Here is a 21241-nt window from a genome sequence, read left to right on the forward strand (position 1 = left end):
ATGTCTAATTTGCAGCACGGTTTCCTTGGAGCTTGGGCTCTTTCAGAACACTGAGAATTGCTGCATTGTTCATTGTTAAACAAGTCACATTTACTGTTTTCATGAGACTGCATTCTATCAATTCTTGCTCTCTCTTCTTTTCTCTCTGTTTTAGTCCAGTTGCTTAAGTCAGCAGACCTTGGGCGCCACAGTCTCCTTTACCTAAAGGAAATTGGCCAAGAATGGTTTGGAAAGGTGAGCCTCCTAAAATAAACAGCACTTTAGAATGAAAGGCTTAGAATGGAGCAGCTGGGTCCTTGCATGCCCCCTTGGCTTAGGGTTGAAGGCTGATGTGAACCTAGTGGAATGTGTGTGAAATTAACCAATGATCTCATTTGAAACTACTATTTGAGACTCTCAAACATGTGAACTGGTTGGGTGAATTAACACGGTGAATTCCACATCATCTGTGCGCTTTGTAAATCTCCGCTGTTCAGCCCACAGCATGGCCCATGTGTGCCCACTGTGTCTGAGTGTGTGTGTGTGATTGTGTTTTTGTGGTATAGGTTTTGCTGGGAGAGGTGAATGCTGGACTCAACACCACTCAGGTGGTGGTGAAGGAGCTGAAAGCAAGTGCCAGCGTACAGGACCAGATGCAGTTCCTGGAGGAGGCCCAACCTTACCGGTCTGAGCAAATGATTGTTCATTATTAGTCTCTTTGTCCGTTTCTCTCTCCATTCCTTTCATTCTTTCTTGTATGCACATTTGCTGTATATATTCTTAAATGATCAAATTGCAATTCCAGTCAGTTTGGAAGAGTTTAAAAAATTGACACCTACTGACGTGTGTGTGTGTGCGTGTTTGTGTGTTGGAATCCTGCAGGACTCTCCGACATCCTGCTCTCCTGCAGTGCCTGGCCCAGTGCACAGAAGTCACGCCCTACCTGTTGATTATGGAATACTGCCCTCTGGTATGTCTCTCTCCTTCAATCTCTCTCGCGCTCACACACACACACACACACACACACACACACACCTTGTTCCACTAGGACTGAGGTTACAAGGTGGCCTGAATAAATAACCACTCGGCGTTCCCTGCTCAGCCTCTGCATCTTCTGAGAGGCTGCATGCTCCCTCTGCTGGTCAGTATAAGGCCAGTCTGATCAACCTGCTAATCCCAGTGCTAGCAGCTTTGAACAAAAGGGTAAATGCACTTTAGGCCACTCGAATGGTTGTATTTTACTAATGATCTCTAGTTTAAGGATGAGTGGTTCTTTATACTTGCTTCTGGCTTTTTCAGGGTGATGTTAAGGGATACCTCCGCAGTTGCCGAGCAGACTCTGCTACCCCCGACCCTTTGATTCTCCAGCGAATGGCATGTGAAATTGCCTCTGGCCTTCTGTACCTCCACAAACATAATTACATTCACAGGTGAGGAGACAGAGACAGCCTTTCTCTCATTTCTTTTGTCCCAGTCTGGTCTGAGGATTTCAGCCTCTCTGCGTTCTGGTCTCTCCCTGCAACAATATCCTGGTGCTGCCTGAGTGCCTCTGACAGACTCCAGCATCAGTGATTTTGTTGCTGGGGGTGAACCCTTCGATCATCGGAAGCTTTGAACATCAATTAAACCATCCAAAAGATGTGACATAGGCCTTACTGTACTATGAATAATGTTTGCATCGCCATGTAGCATTCCTTTTCTTACTTCCTTAGTGACCTGGCTCTCAGGAACTGTCTACTCACTTCAGAGATGACGGTGAAGATCGGAGACTATGGCCTCTCCCACAGCAGGTACAAGGTGAGTCAGTAATGGATTCAGTGGGACTGCTGGGTTGTCGTGCTGATCCTGCTGTGGTGACACAGCTTCCCTTTCCACCATATAACTTTCTCAGTTCCTGCTTGGCCTCAGATGTTGTCTCTCTCTTTGGTAGGATGACTATTTTGTAACGGCAGATCAGATTTGGGTGCCTCTGCGATGGATTGCTCCAGAGCTCATTGATGAGGTTCATGGCAACTTGTTGGTGGTGGACCAGACTAAGGCCAGCAACGTCTGGTAAGACAATGCCTTTAGGATTACTCTTTAGGATTACTCACCGCCAAATTTCAGAGAACCCCAGGACACCAGCATTTGGATGTTTTCTGACTTTATAGGTCGCTGGGCGTGACAATCTGGGAGCTGTTTGAGCTTGGGAACCAGCCATACAGGCACTACTCTGACAGGCAGGTGTTGACTTATGCTGTGAAGGAACAGCAGCTGAAGCTGCCAAAGCCTTTGCTGAAAGTGCCCCTGTCTGACCGCTGGTGAGTCATCTCAGCTCCTGAGTCATAATCACCATCACCAATTAGTAACTTGCCTTTCTCCACACTACCAATCATTACTTCCCCTTCACCAATGCAAATCAGTCAATGCCTTGTACCACAGGCATGCCAACTAGTCATAAATTATCCCTTAAATTAATACAGCCAAAGCATTTAATGTATTTTCTATCACATGTTCCCCCCAGTGGTCATTCTATTTTCTCTCTGGCATGGCTAACAAATCAATATTGCTCAGGTCCAGCATGGTCAGTCATTAATTTCCCTCTTCCGCAGGCCCATCAATCATAGCCATTCCAGGAAGTTTGTGGTCATTAATTCTGGTCCCACACACTACCATTCATTATCCATTTAATCAAGAACACTCTTGCAAACTGACATACCACATGCACCTGCAAAACTGACTGACTCTTTTCTGTATATGCAAGGCTGCTTTGACTCCAGGCTTTCCACATATCATTTAATTACTAGAGGAGCATCTGACCTCTATTCACATTACCATTTCTGAATGTGGGACTGATTACAAACATTTCAGACATGAAACAAATTCTGATTCCCAGATGCTTGACACAATGTGCAGCTGATTCCACCATTAACGTGATCCAGTTAATGCAAATTATTTTCTTAGCTGAGGGACTGTCCTACACTTTCAATCAAAAAGAACTGATCACATGTATGTATATCATACACTGGTGTTTAGCAACTGTTTTTGATATGTTTAGCCTTTCTATTCATTTAAAGAAGGAAAATCATAAATGACTGATATTCCTGTAAGACAATGCAACATACAGCGTAGTTCATCAAGTGAAAATCAGGCATGGTTTAAAACCCATTAAGAATTTTGGGGCTACACTGGGAGGGTTATGTAGGGAAGAAAAACCCAACTTCTATGGACGGTCTGTTGACAGCAGTGAACATTTAAATTAAATTAATTTATTAATGCTAGTAAACACTACCCTGTCAAAAAGTATTGCTCAAATGTCAATGTTTATCAACAGTCTGTAAGTCCTATAGCCTTGAAAACTTCACACTTCTTCGACATACATTTCTGACATTTTTTAAATAATTTAAAGGATCTGCTTCATGCATTCATTACTGCTGTCCACAGACCATCCATAGTAGTTGGGTTTTTCTATTCCACATATTTCCCAACACAACCCCAAAAGATCTCTATGGGTTTTAAATCATTCCTGAATTGGCATCTTGCATCGTCTTGTTGGAATATCCGCCATTTATTGTGCTTTTCTACCTTTAAATGATGCTAAACATCTATGATGTAAGTGCATGCAAGCATTCTTTTTGACTGAGTATTAAAACCTCTGTGGCTTTGTGATGAATACCTTGCCAATTGCTGTACATACTTTTGCCACTTTCTTTTCCTGTATAAGTATTACTCTTACATCCTTTTTCAGTAGTGCTTTCTTATTTGTGTATGAGCAGGTATGAAGTAATGCAATTCTGCTGGCTGCAGCCAGAGCAGAGGCCCATGGCGGAGGAAGTTCATCTGCTGCTGAACTACCTGTGTGCTAAGGGTACCAGCGAGGCAGAGGAGGACTTTGAGAAGCGTTGGAACTCCCTCAGACCCAGCCTAGGTACCAGCAGTTCCCACAGAACCCCAGCATCATCGGAGGTAGCCTCGTCTACTTCCTCCTTCCCTCTGTTAGAGCACTTCTCCACAGCTGACAGCTTCCAGTCAGAGAATGGTGATGACATACTGACTGTGACCGAGACCAGCCATGGGCTCAACTTTGAATATAAGTGGGAGCAGGCCCGAGCTGAACAGCCCTACTGCTCCTCATCTGCCAGTGGCCCTCTAGGACGGAGCAATCCACATTACCAGGACATCTATTATCCTCTCAGCAGTACCGCAGGTAGCTGCAAAGGGGAGAGTCTCACTCTGGGAGTTTCCCCATCCTACTACGAGCCAGATCACCCAGGGGTGGTACCAGTACTGAGTGCACACAGTCCATCTGTGAGCAGCGAGTACTACATCCGCATTGAGGAACCTGTAGAGTGCAACATTAATCTGGAAGAGGGCACTCTTGACTACAGTCCAGGAGTTGAAGCCAGCAATAGTTGCTTCTCCACGAATGACATGAAAAGTCCCACAGAGGCTCAGACAAACACATACTGGTCTGCAGCAAAAGACTCTAAAAGCAGTGCCTATGATTCAGATGGCAGCCCAACTATTTCTCTCACCTTGGAGCCACTTCAGAGGGGAGGTCTGAGCCCACTGGAATCTGTAGATCAATCAAGACAATACTTCTCCCCCAGTGACACAGACAGATTCCAATGTGAACAGTCAATCTCAGCAGAACTGGAAGCTCATTTGAAAAGGCACCAACCACCTGATTCTCATCTTGGGTCTGGGAGCCACCCCTATACAGGGCTACAAGATAGCTCACATGGTGTATCAGTCTCAATGAGCAGCCCCAGTCTGGGACACTGTGACCCCTACCTCGAGGCCAGCCAGAGGACTGTTGAAAAAAATATGGCAAATGAGGCCTATTATGACATGATGGGCAACTTGCAAAAGAACATGCCCAGGGCACACTATATGAGTATTAATGTTGAAACTGGAGATGGTCTTCTTATGGGTGCGGCTGATCCAGAGGATGACAACAGTCTGTTTACAGAAAGTGAAGCAACCAACTGGACCTCAAACCACTCTGCAAATAACAATAGCTTAAACTTTGATGGCAGACAATCCAGGGGGTTTCCTGACACCTATCTTGATTTACACCACAGTACACCTTCCTCCCGTGTACAGAACCCAAGGCAGACAACAGTAGAAGCATGTGACAATTCCAAAAGTAATCCCTCCCATATTTTCAAAACACCCTTGTATATGGAAGCCACAGGCAGCAACCCATCCACCATTAACATTCCATACACAGATTCAGAGTGTGGATCATACATACGTCTGTGCTGTGAGGATAGGAAGGAGGTAGAGTCATCTGCCAAGTTTCATTCAGCCCCAGAAAAACAACAAATTATTTATCCAGCCCAGAAGAATGCTCCTCATCTGCATGTCAGAGAGAATACGATACAGTTCCCAGTAGGGGGTTACACCAGTAAGAATCTAGTTTCTCTTCCAGCTGAGACAGCAGTGACTCCAGAGAATCTACTCACTGACAGAAGCACAAGCCCCGCACAAGACATAAAATTCCGATCAGAGGGTCCTGCAACACTAAGTGGGAAGAAGATTCCGTGCCCCACGGCTCTGTCAGAGTGTGTCTTAGAGTGCAGTCATACAGGGAGCAGCTGGGTGGAGCCCGGCTGCTCTAGCATTAGCTTGGTGGACATTGATGACTGCAGTGATGACGACATCACTGACATTACCTCTGGTGTGTTTCCAGAGTCTCCTGTGGACTATGCAGAAGTGAGTGATTCTAACTTGGTACAAAGACCATTGCACAGAGAAATGCGAAGCTGTGACACTGAGGACATTATTGACCTTGCAGCTAGTAACAGTCCTAGTGAGGCCTTCATGCAAGATGCTTACCACATGTCCATCCAACCCAAATCCCTGGATAGTGGCTATGACACAGAGAACAATGAGTCTCCTGAGTTTGTCATGAAGGACTTGGAGGGTAAGCCAGTCCTTAGTACTAGTATGGAATCAGAGTGTGAAATGGTCCTCCAGATGGACCTTGAAAATGATGATGATGTAGTCCTGACCCCAGCTTGCAGTAGTAATCTGGAGTTGACCAGCCTGGGTGAGAGAAACAAGTTCAGGGACTCTGCTTATTTTTCAGACTATGACACAGAGAATGACAAGAGTCCATGTGAAGCAGGAAGCACCTTCTTTGATAACCAAGTGGAGGATGATGTTTTTGGACACAAACCTGCAAAAGACAACTCTCTCAGGAAGGCAGGGAGAGAGGGAGGGTGCCCAGTGAACCAGAGAGAGGAGGGGTATCATTTTGCAAGGCTGAGAGATAGCACAGATGATGCTGTTCTCAGTGTCAAACAGTTGTGTCTTGAGAAGAAGAACATGGAGTGTGATCTAGGTTCATCTCCTGCATCAGCTCCAGGAATCACCATGTTATCCCCCTTTCCCCCAGAGATGGGGGGATGTTTGACCAAAGAGTCTGCTCCAGATGACGGCCTTGGGCTAGAAGCTGAGCACTCTGGAGAAGATCCAGCTTCTGAGTGCTGCTCCAACACAGCCTCTGAAGGCTCATCCACAACACAGGAAGCCACAACGATGGAGGACCAAGCTAGTGGTGCCACCAGGGACTTTTCATCTGCAGACTCCCTGGGTTCAGACTCCACTATAGTGGAGTTCAGCAGGGAGTCTGTGAAAGAAGCTGAAGCTGAAGCCGAAGACTGTGAGGACATGGAAAACAATACAGAGTGTCAGATGGATGGAAAAGATGAGGAGAAGCAAGGAGTGAAAAAAGAGGAGGGAGTGGAGGAGGACAGCATTGACCAAGCACTTTTAAGAGTCAAGCGGGACAGTTCTCTGGACAACATTCTGCCTGCCTTACCAGAGGACCTGGATATACCAGCACCCCTAGGGAACAGCGAGGAAGCAGACGAGGAAGACTCAGATGACAGCGATGAGTCTGACGAAGAGCTGCGCAGCTATAGTGTGCAAGAGCAGAGTGAGGAGAGTGAGGAGGAGTTCACTACCGTGCCTGTGGTGGTGAGTGAGCGGAGCAGTGCTCGCCATCTGCGCAGCCTCCTCAAAATGCCCTCACTGCTCACTCAATCCTTTTGTGACGAGCTGGAGCGCAAGAAAAAAGCTGTCTCCTTCTTTGATGATGTCACAGTGTTCCTGTTTGACCAGGTCAGTGGTACTTGGTAGTTTTTATATCATTTAAAATGCATAACTTGCTCAGGTATTTACTGAAATGGCACATGTTCATTTGAGATATAGTGGGTTGACTCATAGATGCTGTTGGTCTTTTTCTAGGAGAGCCCTACAGGGGAACTAGCAGAATACACATTTCCACCTGGGGCAGAACCTAATGGCCAGGCTGCAGTGGGCGAGCAACTTCGACCACAGAGAGCTGGTACCTCTGATAACTCCTCAGATGAAAATGTCTCAGAATGTAAGTGTTATGCAGTTCTAGATAAGAGTTGAAAAACGTATTAATAATAATAATAATAATAATAATATCCTCTGACTGAACAGGTGAGACCTACGAGTGGGAGGAAGATTTTCCCAGTCCTTCAACATTAGAACCGGCTTCTGATGGTATTAGCACACCCCCCAACTCTCCAGTCAAGTCTCCAGAAGAAAAACCAGAACCCCAGTTTTCCCGCTTCAGTATTTCTCGCTTCTCCATTACACAGGTGTCTGATTCAGACATGGACACCATGGGAGGTCAGTGCCATAGCATTAGTCAGCTATTTGAAATATACAGAATATGGACACAGTACTGTGTACTGTGTAGTGTACATTTCTAATATACCATCCAAACACAAGCTCTGTGTTTTTGCTGTCACTTTGTTCATAAAGGCACATCATGTTATCTCCTCTTCTCAAATTCACACAGGAAGCGCTATGGATGGAGATCAGGCATGAGAGGACCAGTTTTGACACATTTGAAGGACAACACATCCAGAACCCTTTTGGCCTGAAAAGGCTGTAGATTTGTTGTTTTATTAAATGTCCTGGACGAGGGATCTTCTGAATCTGATATCCTTTTTCGGACACAGTGCCTCATACTGTAGTGGAATGACATTAGCCTTACTTCCTTTTGTCTCTAGACAGATGGCAGTAGTGTGACATAGTCTGATAAGGACAACAGTTAAAAGAACAGAAAAATAAATCTATATGTATCAGAAAAATTTATGTATGTATTACAAAAATAATATATGATATAACTTATTTGCAACATTCAGTATCAACACTCATACTGCAACAAGTCATTTTTTTACAAACTGTAGCAACCATAAAAAGGTATTACTGCGCTGCTCATTGCCTTGCGGTTCCCCATCTTTATCATAAATTTCTCAGATCTTCCAAACACCAGAGTGAAAGCCAGCAGGCTTAGTGATAAAAGGAAGTTGTGACTTGTCAATCAGGACGTGTCAACTGCTGGGAGTGTACAAACAAGCCCCTGTGATAGAGCCCCAGATTAGAGACCCTTGAGATTCAAGAGGAAATCCATAGTTTTCTCTGGAGGCAATCACTTCTGACTGCGTTAAGCGAAAATGTTGTAGCTCAGGTAAATTGTATGAGGGATGCTAAATTGGTGTTGATGAAATCAAAGCTTAAGGCACATTAGAAAAGATGCTTGTGTTTGACATATCTCCTCACTAAAGAAACAACTTTCCCCTCTCCCCCTTTGTGCTGCTATACACTTTGAAGATGAGGCAAAGATTATGGAAATGCACTTTCTTTGTTGAAACCTAGAGGTCATGTGCAAATCAATTTCCACACTGATCAAATGAAATATCAGGATGCCTGTTTATGTCTATCTATATAGATCCAGTTAAAGTTTATCACAGTCTAGTTTCTCTCACTGATGTTGGCCTTTATATTAAAGTGACACTTCATCTTCATGCTGAGGAAAGGATTGAGCATTTCAACGGGTGCTATTAGAACATGAGTTTGCATATCCATTAGAGTCTTTTAGTGTCCATTTCCCACACTAGTGTTGCACATTGAAGAATGAGCTGTAAATAGGCAGTTACGGGGTCTTCATGATTCTGCTTTCAAAATATTAAATCTGTTACCCTATCATCGCCTTAACTACAAAAGGAGTACATATTAGATCCGATCACATGTTAATTTACCAAGTTTTACCTACCTGGTTAGGATGTGAGTTTTAAAGGACAATGCCACAATTTTGCAAATAAACCTCATCTTTCATATGGGTGATATATCCATTACTGTTAATACATCTGTGGAGTTAAATGGGTCTTGAAACTAAGCAGGGAAAAAAAAGTAGCCAAACATACCAAACAGGCATGGAACAGAGGCTTGAAAAATGCCAGAGCCCAAATATTTGACATTCTCCATTTCTATGGCCCATTTTAATGCTTCTACTGCCAGGGTGCCTTTTTATGATGTGGAGAAGCAGATCTTAAAAGTGAAGTGAGTGAAGTGAAACTGTTTTATGTGGGATTTTCATAGGCTAGTTGTTAGGACTTGCTCCTAGAATATAGTCGGTGTCGTATCAAAACCTGGTTACAAGGTTTTGATATGAAACTTCATATGTATTTTTTTTTCCAATGCCTCAGATGCCCTTTATATTGAAATTTTATTTAATTTCATTAATGTGCATTAAGAATAAGAATGTTTTTTTTTAGTTATCCTGCATATTGGGTTCTGTTACGACAACCACCAATCTGTTCTTCTCAGTCGGGTCAGACCTTTACAATTCAAGAATTACTACATGACAAACATGTAAAGCTATGAAAGAAGTACTGTGCAGTTATAATAGGTCTGTCTGCTTCGGTACATTTCTCATAAAAGTATCTAATTCACATCATCACTGTCTGCATGCCTTACTTGCTTACAACAAACTTTTAAGTTATTTGCAAAACAAAACTGTGTTGTCCTTTAAAACAAAGTCCCAGAGTGACCAATGGCAGCTGTTGAAAATGTGCCCCTGTGCTTCAAATGGTACCTCATGATGTATGAAGAAGCTGGATCTTTAAAACTCTGTACTCAGAGGAAAATCAGCAGAGCATATCAGTGTAACGAGAGAAACAGGAGCGTGGAACAATTCAGCCGTCCAACCAATGGAAGTGATAGTACGTGGACTTCACTCCTGTCTCCACACATTGTCCAAGTTCAGTCAGTTTTCTGTGTTAGTGACCTGACTATATAAGATGTTCTCTGTACCATGTTTCACACTGAAAACTGTATAAATGTATGGTACTTGGTCTTACTACAGTTGCACAGGTCATGCTCACCCTAGCACCACTGGGCTGCATCCATAGTCCATTACTGTGCCAATATTTCCAAACAGGCATCATTACTACCCTGTTCCTCTCTATCTGCCTTGCAGGCCTTTTATAATCTGTGAAATCTTGCAGCATTTTGTGCTATTTTTACAGTGCAAAACATATCAGTGCTTTATAGAGGACAGGTCGATGGCTGTTTATAGTTGCCAAAGCGATATCCAACGATCAAAAGCCCCGTGAATCATCCTATTACAGCGTGCTGGTGTGGTGCATTTGTTCCTGCACCTGTAGTAACATCATGGCTGTTGCTCCATTTCTCCCCATACATGCCAACTGTAGTATTCCAAAAAATAAATAAATAAACCAAACCTATAGTTTGTCCTTAGGAGCCAGTTGTCTTACTGCAATGTTTGATTTGTACTGGTTCAAATTCTCAACCTCATGATTCAATTAGGTTACAATTCTCAAATTTCACCATGATTCCATTCATTTAGTTTCTTTTGGGAGGAATTATTTTTTAAAAAAACGGTGAATACACAAATGTGACTATTTACACAGTAGTAGAATACAGACCATAAAATAACACACCAAATGGCTCCCAAGTGGTACAACTGTATAGTGCATTAGCCGTGTTTTTGGGAGATCTCAGAAGAAACACGCAACAGTCTTCACCCTTGCTGCTTGGTACTCTCATGTGATAGGAGGAGACCTAGCTAGCAGGTGGTAATGACTAAACTTGTGAGAAAACTGGGTAAAAATCCTTCACACACATAAACCAACAAATCAAACATTTGAAAATAAGTCAAGAATTTTATTTTAGTCAAAAAATGAACACATACATCATTGAATATGACTCTAAATCAATTATAACTCTTTCGTTTGAAAAGCAATTCATTTGCATTTATTATTTATTTGCTTTTGTCGAAGGACGATATGGTCATTTTTGAATGTTCCCTTCTCGCCATGTAGCCTTATGATGTGTAGGCCTATATAAATCACCAGTCAGTGACTAAATGCACACTTGCTTTCAGCATTTTATTTCACAAAGGACAAAAATATTTACTTGTAAAATGCAGGGACATAAATAAGAGTGAACAGAACAAAGACAAAAAGCCAAAACAAATCTGACATGTTACAAAAATGTTGGCCCATTTCAACTTTTCACACGCGCGCACATTCTCCCGATTCAGTCCAGTCAATACCACACATTTCCAAACAGACATGACAACTTTGTTTCCTGTCTAGCTGTAAACTCTCAAGTGAGGCCAGGATACACTACACGTACATGAAGGTTATACTATGTAGGATTTAAACTAGAAGCATCCAACTGAATGCTGCAGTAGTCTTACGTCTAAGCTCTATCATGTTGGCTCATGTAGAGAAACGCAACAAACTGAACTGGTGACAACAGAACATTGTTTTTTTTTTAACAGTAGGTACAGTCATTGAGTCAACTGCAGCATTTCTACATCTAAACTATCTTTGTAAGCATCTTTGACAGCATAGACACATATGTCCTGTGCATTATAGAAAAACCACAAAAACAGAAATGCTGCAAAACATTCATTACAACCAACACTAGTTATTAAATGGAGCTCATAGGCGTGAGTTCAAATCTTACATAGTATAGGTTTAAGGTACCAGTGCTAAGCCTACAGAACAGTTCTGATATAAAGATAAGACTGTGCATTTTTTGATTAATATTGACATGTACTTAATATTTTCATTGGGAAAAGAGATTGTATTTACACTAACCATATTTTGTAAGCGAGTATGCGTGTGCATTTTAGCCCCATAAATCTAATTCTGAACTAAGAAACAATATCCATCTGAGAGAAGAAAAAAAAATGTACAACATAGTTAAAGTTGAGACTGTTTGTAAGCAACAAAACATAGTTTCAATTGTGTTATACTACCTATAATCAACAAAATTAAAACAAAAATAAGCAAACAATACAAAAGAATCAGATTTTTTTTTTCCCTTTGCACGTGAGCATGTGGATTTTCCTCACAGCTGCACCGCTACAGCCTAGAGCGGTAGAAGGCACAAACCCTTGTTGGTGCTCATTACCTATAGAAAACACATTTTATACAAGCTTTCCCAGCCAGGGAACATACAGAGGGATTGCTAGAGCTTTATATTGAAGCATTAGATGAGACAGGATGGCTAAATATTCATTACGGAGAGTCTGTCTAATTAATGTCTCCAACTGGAGATTTTGCCATAGTGAAGACTCTATTTACAGCAACTTCCTATGGGAAAGACTGGTGGTGCAGAAGTATGGGGAGACAGAGCCTTAATAACAGTGATCTTATACAAATCCAAGGTCATTACCCATTGGCAAAATAAAGATGTGAAAGGCTAAGGCCTACTGTGATGAAATACAAATGATGGATGAAACAAAAAGGAACATTTAAAGGAATGGTTCGGTCAAAAATGCTAACGTTACTAGAAATGGATAAAAACGAATAGCCACTTCTTAGAATTATGAATAATAAAATGATGCTAAATGGTGGCTACTAACTTCCATTCACCGCTAGCCACATCAGCATGTCTGGTCAAGCTCTTCCTTTAACTCTTAACCTATCTTTGAGAAAGAATAAGCCATCCTTTCATGACTCATTTTAGATTTTTTTTCCTATTTTATTATTAGCATTTTTTTAATCAAAACCTAAACCAACACAAAATTGTACATCATAATCATGGAATAATTAAGAGCACTGATCTATAAAAATTTCCCCACAGATACAGCTAGCGCCCCTTGTCTGAGGCTCTGAATGAAGTTGGCATTTGTTGATATCATTATATACACCAAAATTTTTCACTATACAACAATATTTATGAAGCTAATATGGAAAAAAAATTAGTGTAATCCTTAGAGCCAGGAGCGTTCCGGGCCTGTATCCCTACCGGCCCCAGAGTCTTAAGCTTGTGTGTGCTGTTGCACCAACAAACACAGAACAGAAGAGGGCGGCAGAGAGCAGGCCATAAGCAGGCCACTCTAGTAGAAGAGAGGAGCGGTGCGGTCATCCATCATGTTTGATCTGAGGTAGACCTCCAGGGAGCGGTCACTGGAAGGAGAGGGGGTCAACAAAGGCCATCACTATGTGCAAAACAGTGCTCTATGGTGTGCTTTTGACTTTAGCAGCCAATGTTTCTACTGTTATTACCCTAAACCACATTGAGAACAGAGCATCTTAGACAAACTAAGCATTGGAAAAGATCAATAGAATTTGGTCAATAGAAAGAGTACTGCTGAAAGGCATACAGTGGTTCATTTGACATATACTTATGAACGAAAGTACTTGGGAAGTTTCTATGGAAGGTGTTTTTGAGCAAGCATGCAAATGAGACAAGACGTCGTCGGTTAAAGTGCTAGTGCTCACTTTTGTTAGCATTGAGAAGGCATGCAAGAGTTAGATTTTTGGGTTACCTCCAGTGCCAACATATTGCCTCCATGAAAACACCATTTCCTTGCAACCAATGACCTGTCTGATTGGCTGGTACAAAGTAAACCACAAGGGAAAGAGAACCAACCAGAGAGGCCGGTGACAGAATGAGGGGAAAAATAAAAAAAACAATAAACACAAGCGAGAGCTGTGAAGCCCGGCTACCCTGTTAATGCCAGACAGCCAATGAGAGCAGAGAGAACAGAAGAGAAGGAGGACATGATTGGTTGGCTGAGCAGCGGTGGAGGCAGGTGACTTACGGAGGTCCTGCACACTCAGAACCGGGACAATTCAGGACCCAAACTGGAAGGTAAAGAGAGTCCACGGGTTTGTACCGGAGCTCAGCTCACACTATGTGCTATGCATGGCTACATTATCACAGCATTCAGACGACTGTTAGTTTTTTTTGTGTAGGATGGCAGGGAGGTTACTCATTTCGTAGCATGATGTCTTTGAGTTTGGCGCTGGCTCAAGATGGATGGACATTCCAACCCCTGTGCTTGTACATGAGTAAATTAACTCCTTTACCGTAATGACATGGGTTCAAAATATAGTGTAAAATGAAGAGTCTGCCCATAGCAGTTGTTCATATTTGTCTCTGATCAGTCCAATTTGGTGGAAGAACTCAAAACAAACTTAACTCTACGGCATGCACTAGAAGATATCGAACTATCAAATCCCTAGTCTCGCTGGGCCAGATGTTATCTGGTAATGAGAACGTTTGGGGACAACCATGAGAATTTTTGGCTCTTTTTTTCAAGTATGGGTGGGAATGTAGACTTACAAGGGTGGGAACAAACTAAGTGTGGAGTTTCTAAACCAATGCAACGCCTTGTGATGGGGCAAAGAATTTATAGTGAGGAGAATTGCCACTCAGTCATTTTTTCCAAGTTAGATGTTTGTCTAGGTGTTCCCAGTGGAGTCCTAAATGAATGGGTTCTCATTGAGCTTGTGAGCAAAATCCTTATTTGTGAATGGTTTATGATTTTATACAGAAAAATGCACCTGTTTTCTCGACTCAGAATAAATATTTCAACTTTATATTTGATGTCATTGAGCACAAACCACCCAATCAACACTCAGTAGCAGTAATGCAAGTAGTGCTCTACTGTGTGTCTCTAAAAAAAATAGAAATGTACTGTAAGTTTTCTTTGCTTTTTTTTTAAAGTAATACATTCTTCTACCTTCCAAAAGTTCACACATAAACGCCTAAGAAACATGTTTAATCGTTTTTGGCATTTTGCTCCATGAACCCCATGTCATTGACGACTTTTTGGAATAATGGTACACAGGAAGTGGCAGGCTCCTCATAAACTGGCTCTCTTAGGGGGACAATGGTGCACTCATCAACACTGTCAGAAGGACAAAAAGCCTGTTAGACCAAGAACATAAAGTTAGCGCCCCCCCCTCAAAAAAAAAATCTGTATTAGCGTGTATATTACATGCGGTAAAAGTAAACATAACCTCTTACAAGAAAGAGAGGGGGTGTACCCTTAGTTTACGAAGGATTTTGCCCCAATCTAGCACCAAAAGTTTAACAAGTTGTCCACAGACGTGTATTCTTATTACCAATTGTACTCTGAATATTAAAAGAGCATGGACTAGAGGAATTCAAGAGTGGGTTTTAGAGGAAGCCTACCCTTGTTTGAGAGGGATTTTGTTGCAATCCAGTACCAAAAGTTTAACAAGTGGCCCCGAGACATGTATTCTTGTTACGAGATCACGTCTGGCCGAGCAGCAATATCAAATTCCATGCACTGCCGGTGCACAGGTTCCCAAATCCTGGTCCTGGTGTACCCCCTGTCCTGAACATTGTTGTGTTTTCCCTGATCTTACACACAAACTTCAACTAAGAAAGGGTAATTAGCTGATTGGTTGGTGTGTTGAGAGAATGTGAAGGCCAGGGAGTGCTCCAGGACCAGGCATGGGAACCACTGTTCTATAGAAAAACCACTACTACTGCTGTTCTACGCATTTCAAACAGAGCATGCTTCACTGTGGCGTCCTTAAAAAGAGGCTTGCGGGCAACCACATGTACACACACATACACATACACACACACACACACACACACACACACACACACACACACACAGACAGTTCACACATTTATGCACACAATCCAAGTTGTGTAACACACAAACAAACAGGCGCGCACACAGTACATGAATAGCACTGTACATGTACTCCAGTGGCGAGTGGGCATTACATGGGAATGAGATACACTGAAGTACGTTTTTCTCCACAACACAAACCATGTATTCAAAAGCTCAAGTTAACAAATCATGATATATAATTTGAACAAGTGTTTTATTAATATATAGATATATTTATATATACTTCTTGTAAAAAGTCACAATACATTCAAGGTCAATGTTCAACATGTTTTCTGACGTTTCCTCCATAGCATGCATATTGTGATTGAAAGGTTTTCCTTACACTGACTTCTGTGCATTTTTATTCGATTTACAAGGAAAAGAAAAGCATTTTTCAAAGACGAAAAAAAGGTACAACAGCACAGCGGGAAAACTACACCACGGCTCCAGAGGATCTGTCAGCTGACCGTTTCGGCACACAGCAACGCAAGTGTGAACATATTACACGATCTTTGAGGCAAAGTTACGGCATAACGGCATTAACAGCATATAAGAAGACAGGATGTTGACCTCTACGGGAGGACGGCTGGTAGGGACAGATTTAGGAAATTTGCTTTATTTGCACTTTGCTTTCGCACACGCTTGTAGGTAACTTGACTGTGCTGCCCCAGACTGACAGCAAGGTCCTGCCCATTTGTTACATTGACACATGGCCTTCGTGTTAGCCTGCATGTTTGGGCCCATAGCTAAGTTGTTTACTGGGTGGAATTTTCCATTCAAAAACAATTCATGAATCGAGGGCAGTGACGCAAATTAATCATACAAATTGTTTAAAGTGACACACCCTCTGGGCTGCACAGTGCTCCGAGTTAAGACATGAGGGGGAACCATAAAGGGGAAAAAACACAGAGAAAAAAAAAAAAACACTCCGCACAACTGAACCACAAAGAAAGTTGAAAGTCTCCCTCAGTGAGCAGGAGCTTCGCTAGTAGCGTCAAGTCCACAGCTTGAAAGAAAAGGACACTCGGCACGCGCTTTTTTGTTTCGTGGAAGGATAGCTGCTTGAAAGAAGCGACATTGCTTTTGCTTTTGGCACTTTTACATGACGATGTCCTTGTTTTCTTTTAAAAACAAAGTAATAATCATTATCATCATCATCATCATCATCATCATCATCATCATCATCATCATAAAAACACAACAGTTGCAGAACTTTTTATGCACATGCATGGGAGACGAGCAGCGGTCAGCAGAGTCCGTTGCTGGGGGGGAGGAGTCCACGGCGACGGTGCGGCTCAGTGTCCGTAAAGCTGCGAGGCGAGCAGGTGGAGCGCCCTCTGGCTTTCTCTGTCACTGTCCCCCCCGACCCACCACACACCACCACCGCCGCCACTGTGGCCCCCCGGCGCCCGGCGCGACACGGAGGGAGGAAGAGAGGACAGAAAGGAGGGATGAGACCGGCCTTCTTCCATTGAAGGAGGAGGGGGTGCGTGGAGGCATTGGCTTTTTGGGAAGGGAAGGGAGGGAAGGGACGGGAAGGTTAGAAGGGGAGAAACTGGGGAGAAAGGGGAAGGGGAAATTGGAAGGGAGTGGGGGGCAACCCCTGTGCTATCCGGAGGTGTGTCTGTGTCTGAAAGCCTGTCTGTGCTCACACTGTCGAAATCAATTTGCCATCGGAACTGTGGAACAAAGAGAGAAGGAAGCTTGCCAGGTCGGACACACTTAGAGAGAGAAATGGAGAAAAGACAAGACAGCCAAAAGAGGAAGGGATTACAGGGAAGGGGGGCAGGTGTGACTTTTGAGGGGCAGGGAAGAGAGGAGCACTGTTTTAAGTATACAAGAAAAAAAAAAGATATAAAAAACAGAAGCTCCAAAAGCGTATTGGGCCCTGTTCATACCTGATTTTAGCATCTGTCTCGAGTGATCTGATCACAAGTGGACAGCGTAAAGCCGTTTATGGCTGCTTTTCCAGTTACCACTTATAATTGAATTTCATGACTGGAAAGACTACTACGCGTGTCTTGCTACGTTTGTGGTCAGACAAAAATGTGCCGCAAGTCCTTGTTCGTATACACATATGGGCTGTTTCGATCACATGGGCTTAACTTAAAAACAGAAGAAAGAAACGCTGCTGCTTTCGTCTCGGTCGTGATGACGCAGTCGATGCTCAGGATACTTTAGCATTCACACTACAAATGTGATGTCATGCCTGCTGATGGTGGTTTGAGTGATCGGATCATAGCGCATCTCCGTGATGCACAGGACCCTGTTCACACCTGTACTTAGAGCAGTCCACTCATGATCAAATCAGCCAAGATGCCAGGTGTGAACGGGGTCTTGGAGAACAATGTGAAAAATTTCGTTATCTGAAACTACGACAGGGTCAGATTAGAGAAAGCTATAGTTTTTAAAATAAAGGCTCCTAAATGGTTCTTGGCTTGTAAAAACCTTTACCAAAGTGGTGGTTCTTTAAACACTCCCACATTTCTTTAAAGAACCATCCACTGAAAGGTTCTTTAAGGTCAGTGGTTCCCAACTCATTCCTCTGAGCCCCCAGATGGTCCATATTTTTGCTTCAACACTACTCACAACACATAGGGATGAAGCAAAAACGTGGGCCTGGAGGAACAAGTTGAAAACCGCTGTTCAAAGTCATAACTCAAAAGAACCATTTTAACATCTTTTTTTTTTTTTTTACGAGTGTTTGAAAAATATGAGAAAAAATATGAGCCAGATATGAGAATGGTTTTGATCACAGTCATGTCCTTGAACGGAACATTATTTGCAGTGTCTACATGGGTTTGAACCCTAATGGTTCAGCTCAGAGAGACGGCAAGTTCAGGGCACACAGGATATGGACAGAAATGATGTCAGAAATGATGCATCGCACACGCTGATGATGCTTCTCTCAGCCCTTAAACCCACCAGCTCATTCACACACACACAAAAACACAAAAGACGTACGTTCGACCTTCTCCACTCAAACACAGATATTGTTGAGTTCCTCAGACAAATCAGAAAAAAAAAACAACTAATCACAGGTGACACAAGCAAAAAAGTGCCAAGAAAAGGGAAAAGACGACAGATATTAAGAACTATTTTACTAATATATCAAGCAATTCTAATACATCCAGGCACATTTACTACACCCTTCTTGCTGCATCATTTGACACTTTACTCTATTTCTTAGATATATATATACATATCGGTTCATCCAGATTAAATCTTACCTTGCGGCAAAATGACTGTCATAATCCTCAATCGCTGGCTGCAATTCGTAAAAAAGAATATTTCAATGCTACCCTGGAGGGCTCTGTGCAAGAGCCAGTGAAAATATCCAAGAAAGCACAAATCACAGCAGTGTTAGTAGAAAAAGATCATGCATTGCAATCAGTAACAAGTGCCTGCTGCACCAGCAGAGGGAGTCAGTAAGCTTCAGAGTTCAGAGAAGATTACTGAGCAGATGCACCAAGAAATATGCAGAGAAAGTATAGGAAAAAATTAAGTTCCCTCTTAAAGGTGACAAGGATTCCTCGAAGCATTGCCATAGACTATTTGTTCTCAAACAGTTGGTCCACATTTTCGCTCTATCCCTATGATCTGAAACTGGGAGTTTAAGAATCACTACCATAGAAGAAACATGTTTTGTTCCCTAAAGCAGTGGTTCTTAAACTGGTCCTCAGGGACCCCTCACATGGTCCACATTGATCTATCCAATATTTGGGAATGATACAAAAGTGTGTACCGTCTGGGAGTTTGAGAGCCACGGCCCAAAAGAACCTTTCAATGGATAGTTCCCTGATGCATATCAAAACAACCCTTTTTTGGCATCTTTATCTTTAAGAGTGTAGATTAGCATGTGCGTGTGTATGTGTGTGTACCTGTGTGAAGCCAGCCATGCTGTACGGGCGCGGGCGGTTCTGTGTGAGGCTCTGGGCCAGCAGACGGGCGGTCAGGCCGTAGTCAGGCATGGGCAGAGACGTGTCGTCTCTCTCCAGCAGGTTCCCCGTGCTGCTGCTCTTTCCATGATGTAGACTAGAGGAGAGCGCACAATCAGCCTAAACTACTCAAGCCCATACATGCTCTGCTGAAGGCTGAAGCCCTTCACCCAAAAGCATAAGCATGGCTTTATTTTTGAACCGAAGTGATTAGGAGGTAACATTATTCAGCTGCGAAAAGGAGTGTCACCCAAAAGCCACTTCTTGATTTAACCCCTTCATGCAGATCATCTATTGGCGCGGTCCAGTGTTTATTAATCCTGCTCCTATGGACCTACTGCCCTGCACAGTTTTAACTACTCCTTAGCTCAACACATACGATCCAGCTCATGAAGAGTTTGTTCATTACCTGTTGATCTTGGTCATGAGCAGGGAATAGCTGGCCAGCGTGTTCACTTTAAGAGTAAAAAGTCTTCACTTCTTAAAACACAAGCTCTAGGGTCGTGACTCAAAAGGCATTAGGTTGTAAAGTATGTAAAGTATGTATCACAATGCTGCCTCAACCTCTGCTGTTGTAGTTAGAGGCAGTGTGGCAGTTTCTGAACAAATACAAACATACATTCACACCAAAAATCAAACCAACTACTTATTTTAGATGTCGGCAATCAGGGTGGCATAAGAAGTCGCTTAAAAGGCAAAATTTCCTACACTTTCTTATTTTTATCTTTTCCCTTGAAGTCCACTTATGTGTGGTTGTATGTACCAAAACAGTCATAACTCATTTGTGCATGACGATTTTCCAACCCCTCTTTATCCCTTTAGAAGGCTGTTTTTTTGTTATTGTGACTTTAAGACTGATATAATACAAAATAGCTCTGTTCTGATTGGCTGCCCTGTACTGTCGTTTACTCAAAAATCACAAAAAAAACATGACTGGAGTGGATTAAAATGTTCAGAAACAGCCATATCAGAAACAGTTCTTTCCTAAGCAATCACTTACTTGCTCAAATTAGTAGTTCATGCCACAAATCTTCAGCTTTATCATTCAGTATCATATCATTCTGACTTTGTCAGATCACTTTTTCCTTTAAAATGGGTGCACTAACAGCATTTAGAGACTGTGTTACTTTATAGGAAGAGTGAATTTAAAGGCAGAATAATATATATCCTTCTGTCTCTGGTTAATGTTGGCTTTTGCAGCGACAGAGAACCCAAGCACGAAATTCCCCATTCACATACACAAGAACTACAAAAGACGTGCACTCGACTCTTTCAAACCTCCATAAAATGCTTTATATCCTCGGTAAATAGAATAGAATACAAACTAAATAAAATCTTCAGAACATCATTGCACTGAAAGCATATCACAACTTCATCATTCCCTTGGCTGATGTATATGTCCTTGCTTAAGCACAGGAGCGTGTCAAGTTACTTACTTCACTCTTAGCTTGTCATTGTCGCTGTCAGGTAGCACTCGTGTATAAGAGAAGGGGAACCAGCCTCGCCTGAGAAGGAAAATCAAGCTTAGCTCAAGCACATTTAAGTCATCAGTCTACTTTTGCCTCAAGTCACATTAAGTGGTTAAGTAATGTCA

The 21241-nt window shown here is 42.5% G+C and overlaps 2 protein-coding genes across 8 annotated transcripts in view; one reads left to right on the forward strand and one right to left on the reverse strand.

Moving 5' to 3' along the window:
* Nucleotides 1-10537, forward strand: part of aatka (apoptosis-associated tyrosine kinase a) — a 61403-nt gene extending 50866 nt beyond the window's left edge. For all 3 annotated transcript variants that reach the window (XM_036590062.1, XM_036590063.1, XM_036590064.1), the window contains 11 exons: nt 155-234; nt 546-664; nt 862-949; nt 1279-1409; nt 1692-1776; nt 1910-2031; nt 2130-2279; nt 3735-7089; nt 7216-7354; nt 7438-7629; nt 7802-10537. In XM_036590062.1, the coding sequence (XP_036445955.1) occupies nt 155-234; nt 546-664; nt 862-949; nt 1279-1409; nt 1692-1776; nt 1910-2031; nt 2130-2279; nt 3735-7089; nt 7216-7354; nt 7438-7629; nt 7802-7830 (4490 nt within the window). In that variant the 3' untranslated portion in view covers nt 7831-10537. The remainder of the gene's footprint in view (nt 1-154; nt 235-545; nt 665-861; nt 950-1278; nt 1410-1691; nt 1777-1909; nt 2032-2129; nt 2280-3734; nt 7090-7215; nt 7355-7437; nt 7630-7801) is intronic.
* Nucleotides 10538-11180: 643 nt separating this feature from the next.
* The window catches only part of baiap2a (BAR/IMD domain containing adaptor protein 2a), a 103990-nt gene continuing 93929 nt past the window's right edge, over nt 11181-21241 (reverse strand). Inside the window, exons 11-14 of one of the 5 annotated variants that reach the window (XM_036590065.1) lie at nt 21084-21152; nt 19591-19744; nt 18940-18977; nt 11181-13235 (exon numbers count right to left, since the gene is read on the reverse strand). In XM_036590065.1, the coding sequence (XP_036445958.1) occupies nt 13166-13235; nt 18940-18977; nt 19591-19744; nt 21084-21152 (331 nt within the window). In that variant the 3' untranslated portion in view covers nt 11181-13165. Of the gene's footprint in view, nt 13236-13873; nt 13917-15904; nt 17102-18939; nt 18978-19590; nt 19745-21083; nt 21153-21241 lie in introns of those variants that run through there. The other 4 variants (XM_036590067.1, XM_036590068.1, XM_036590069.1 and 1 more) reach the window with 4 other exon arrangements.

Source organism: Colossoma macropomum, unplaced genomic scaffold (assembly GCF_904425465.1).
Source record: "Colossoma macropomum unplaced genomic scaffold, Colossoma_macropomum, whole genome shotgun sequence".
NCBI lineage: Eukaryota > Metazoa > Chordata > Actinopteri > Characiformes > Serrasalmidae > Colossoma > Colossoma macropomum.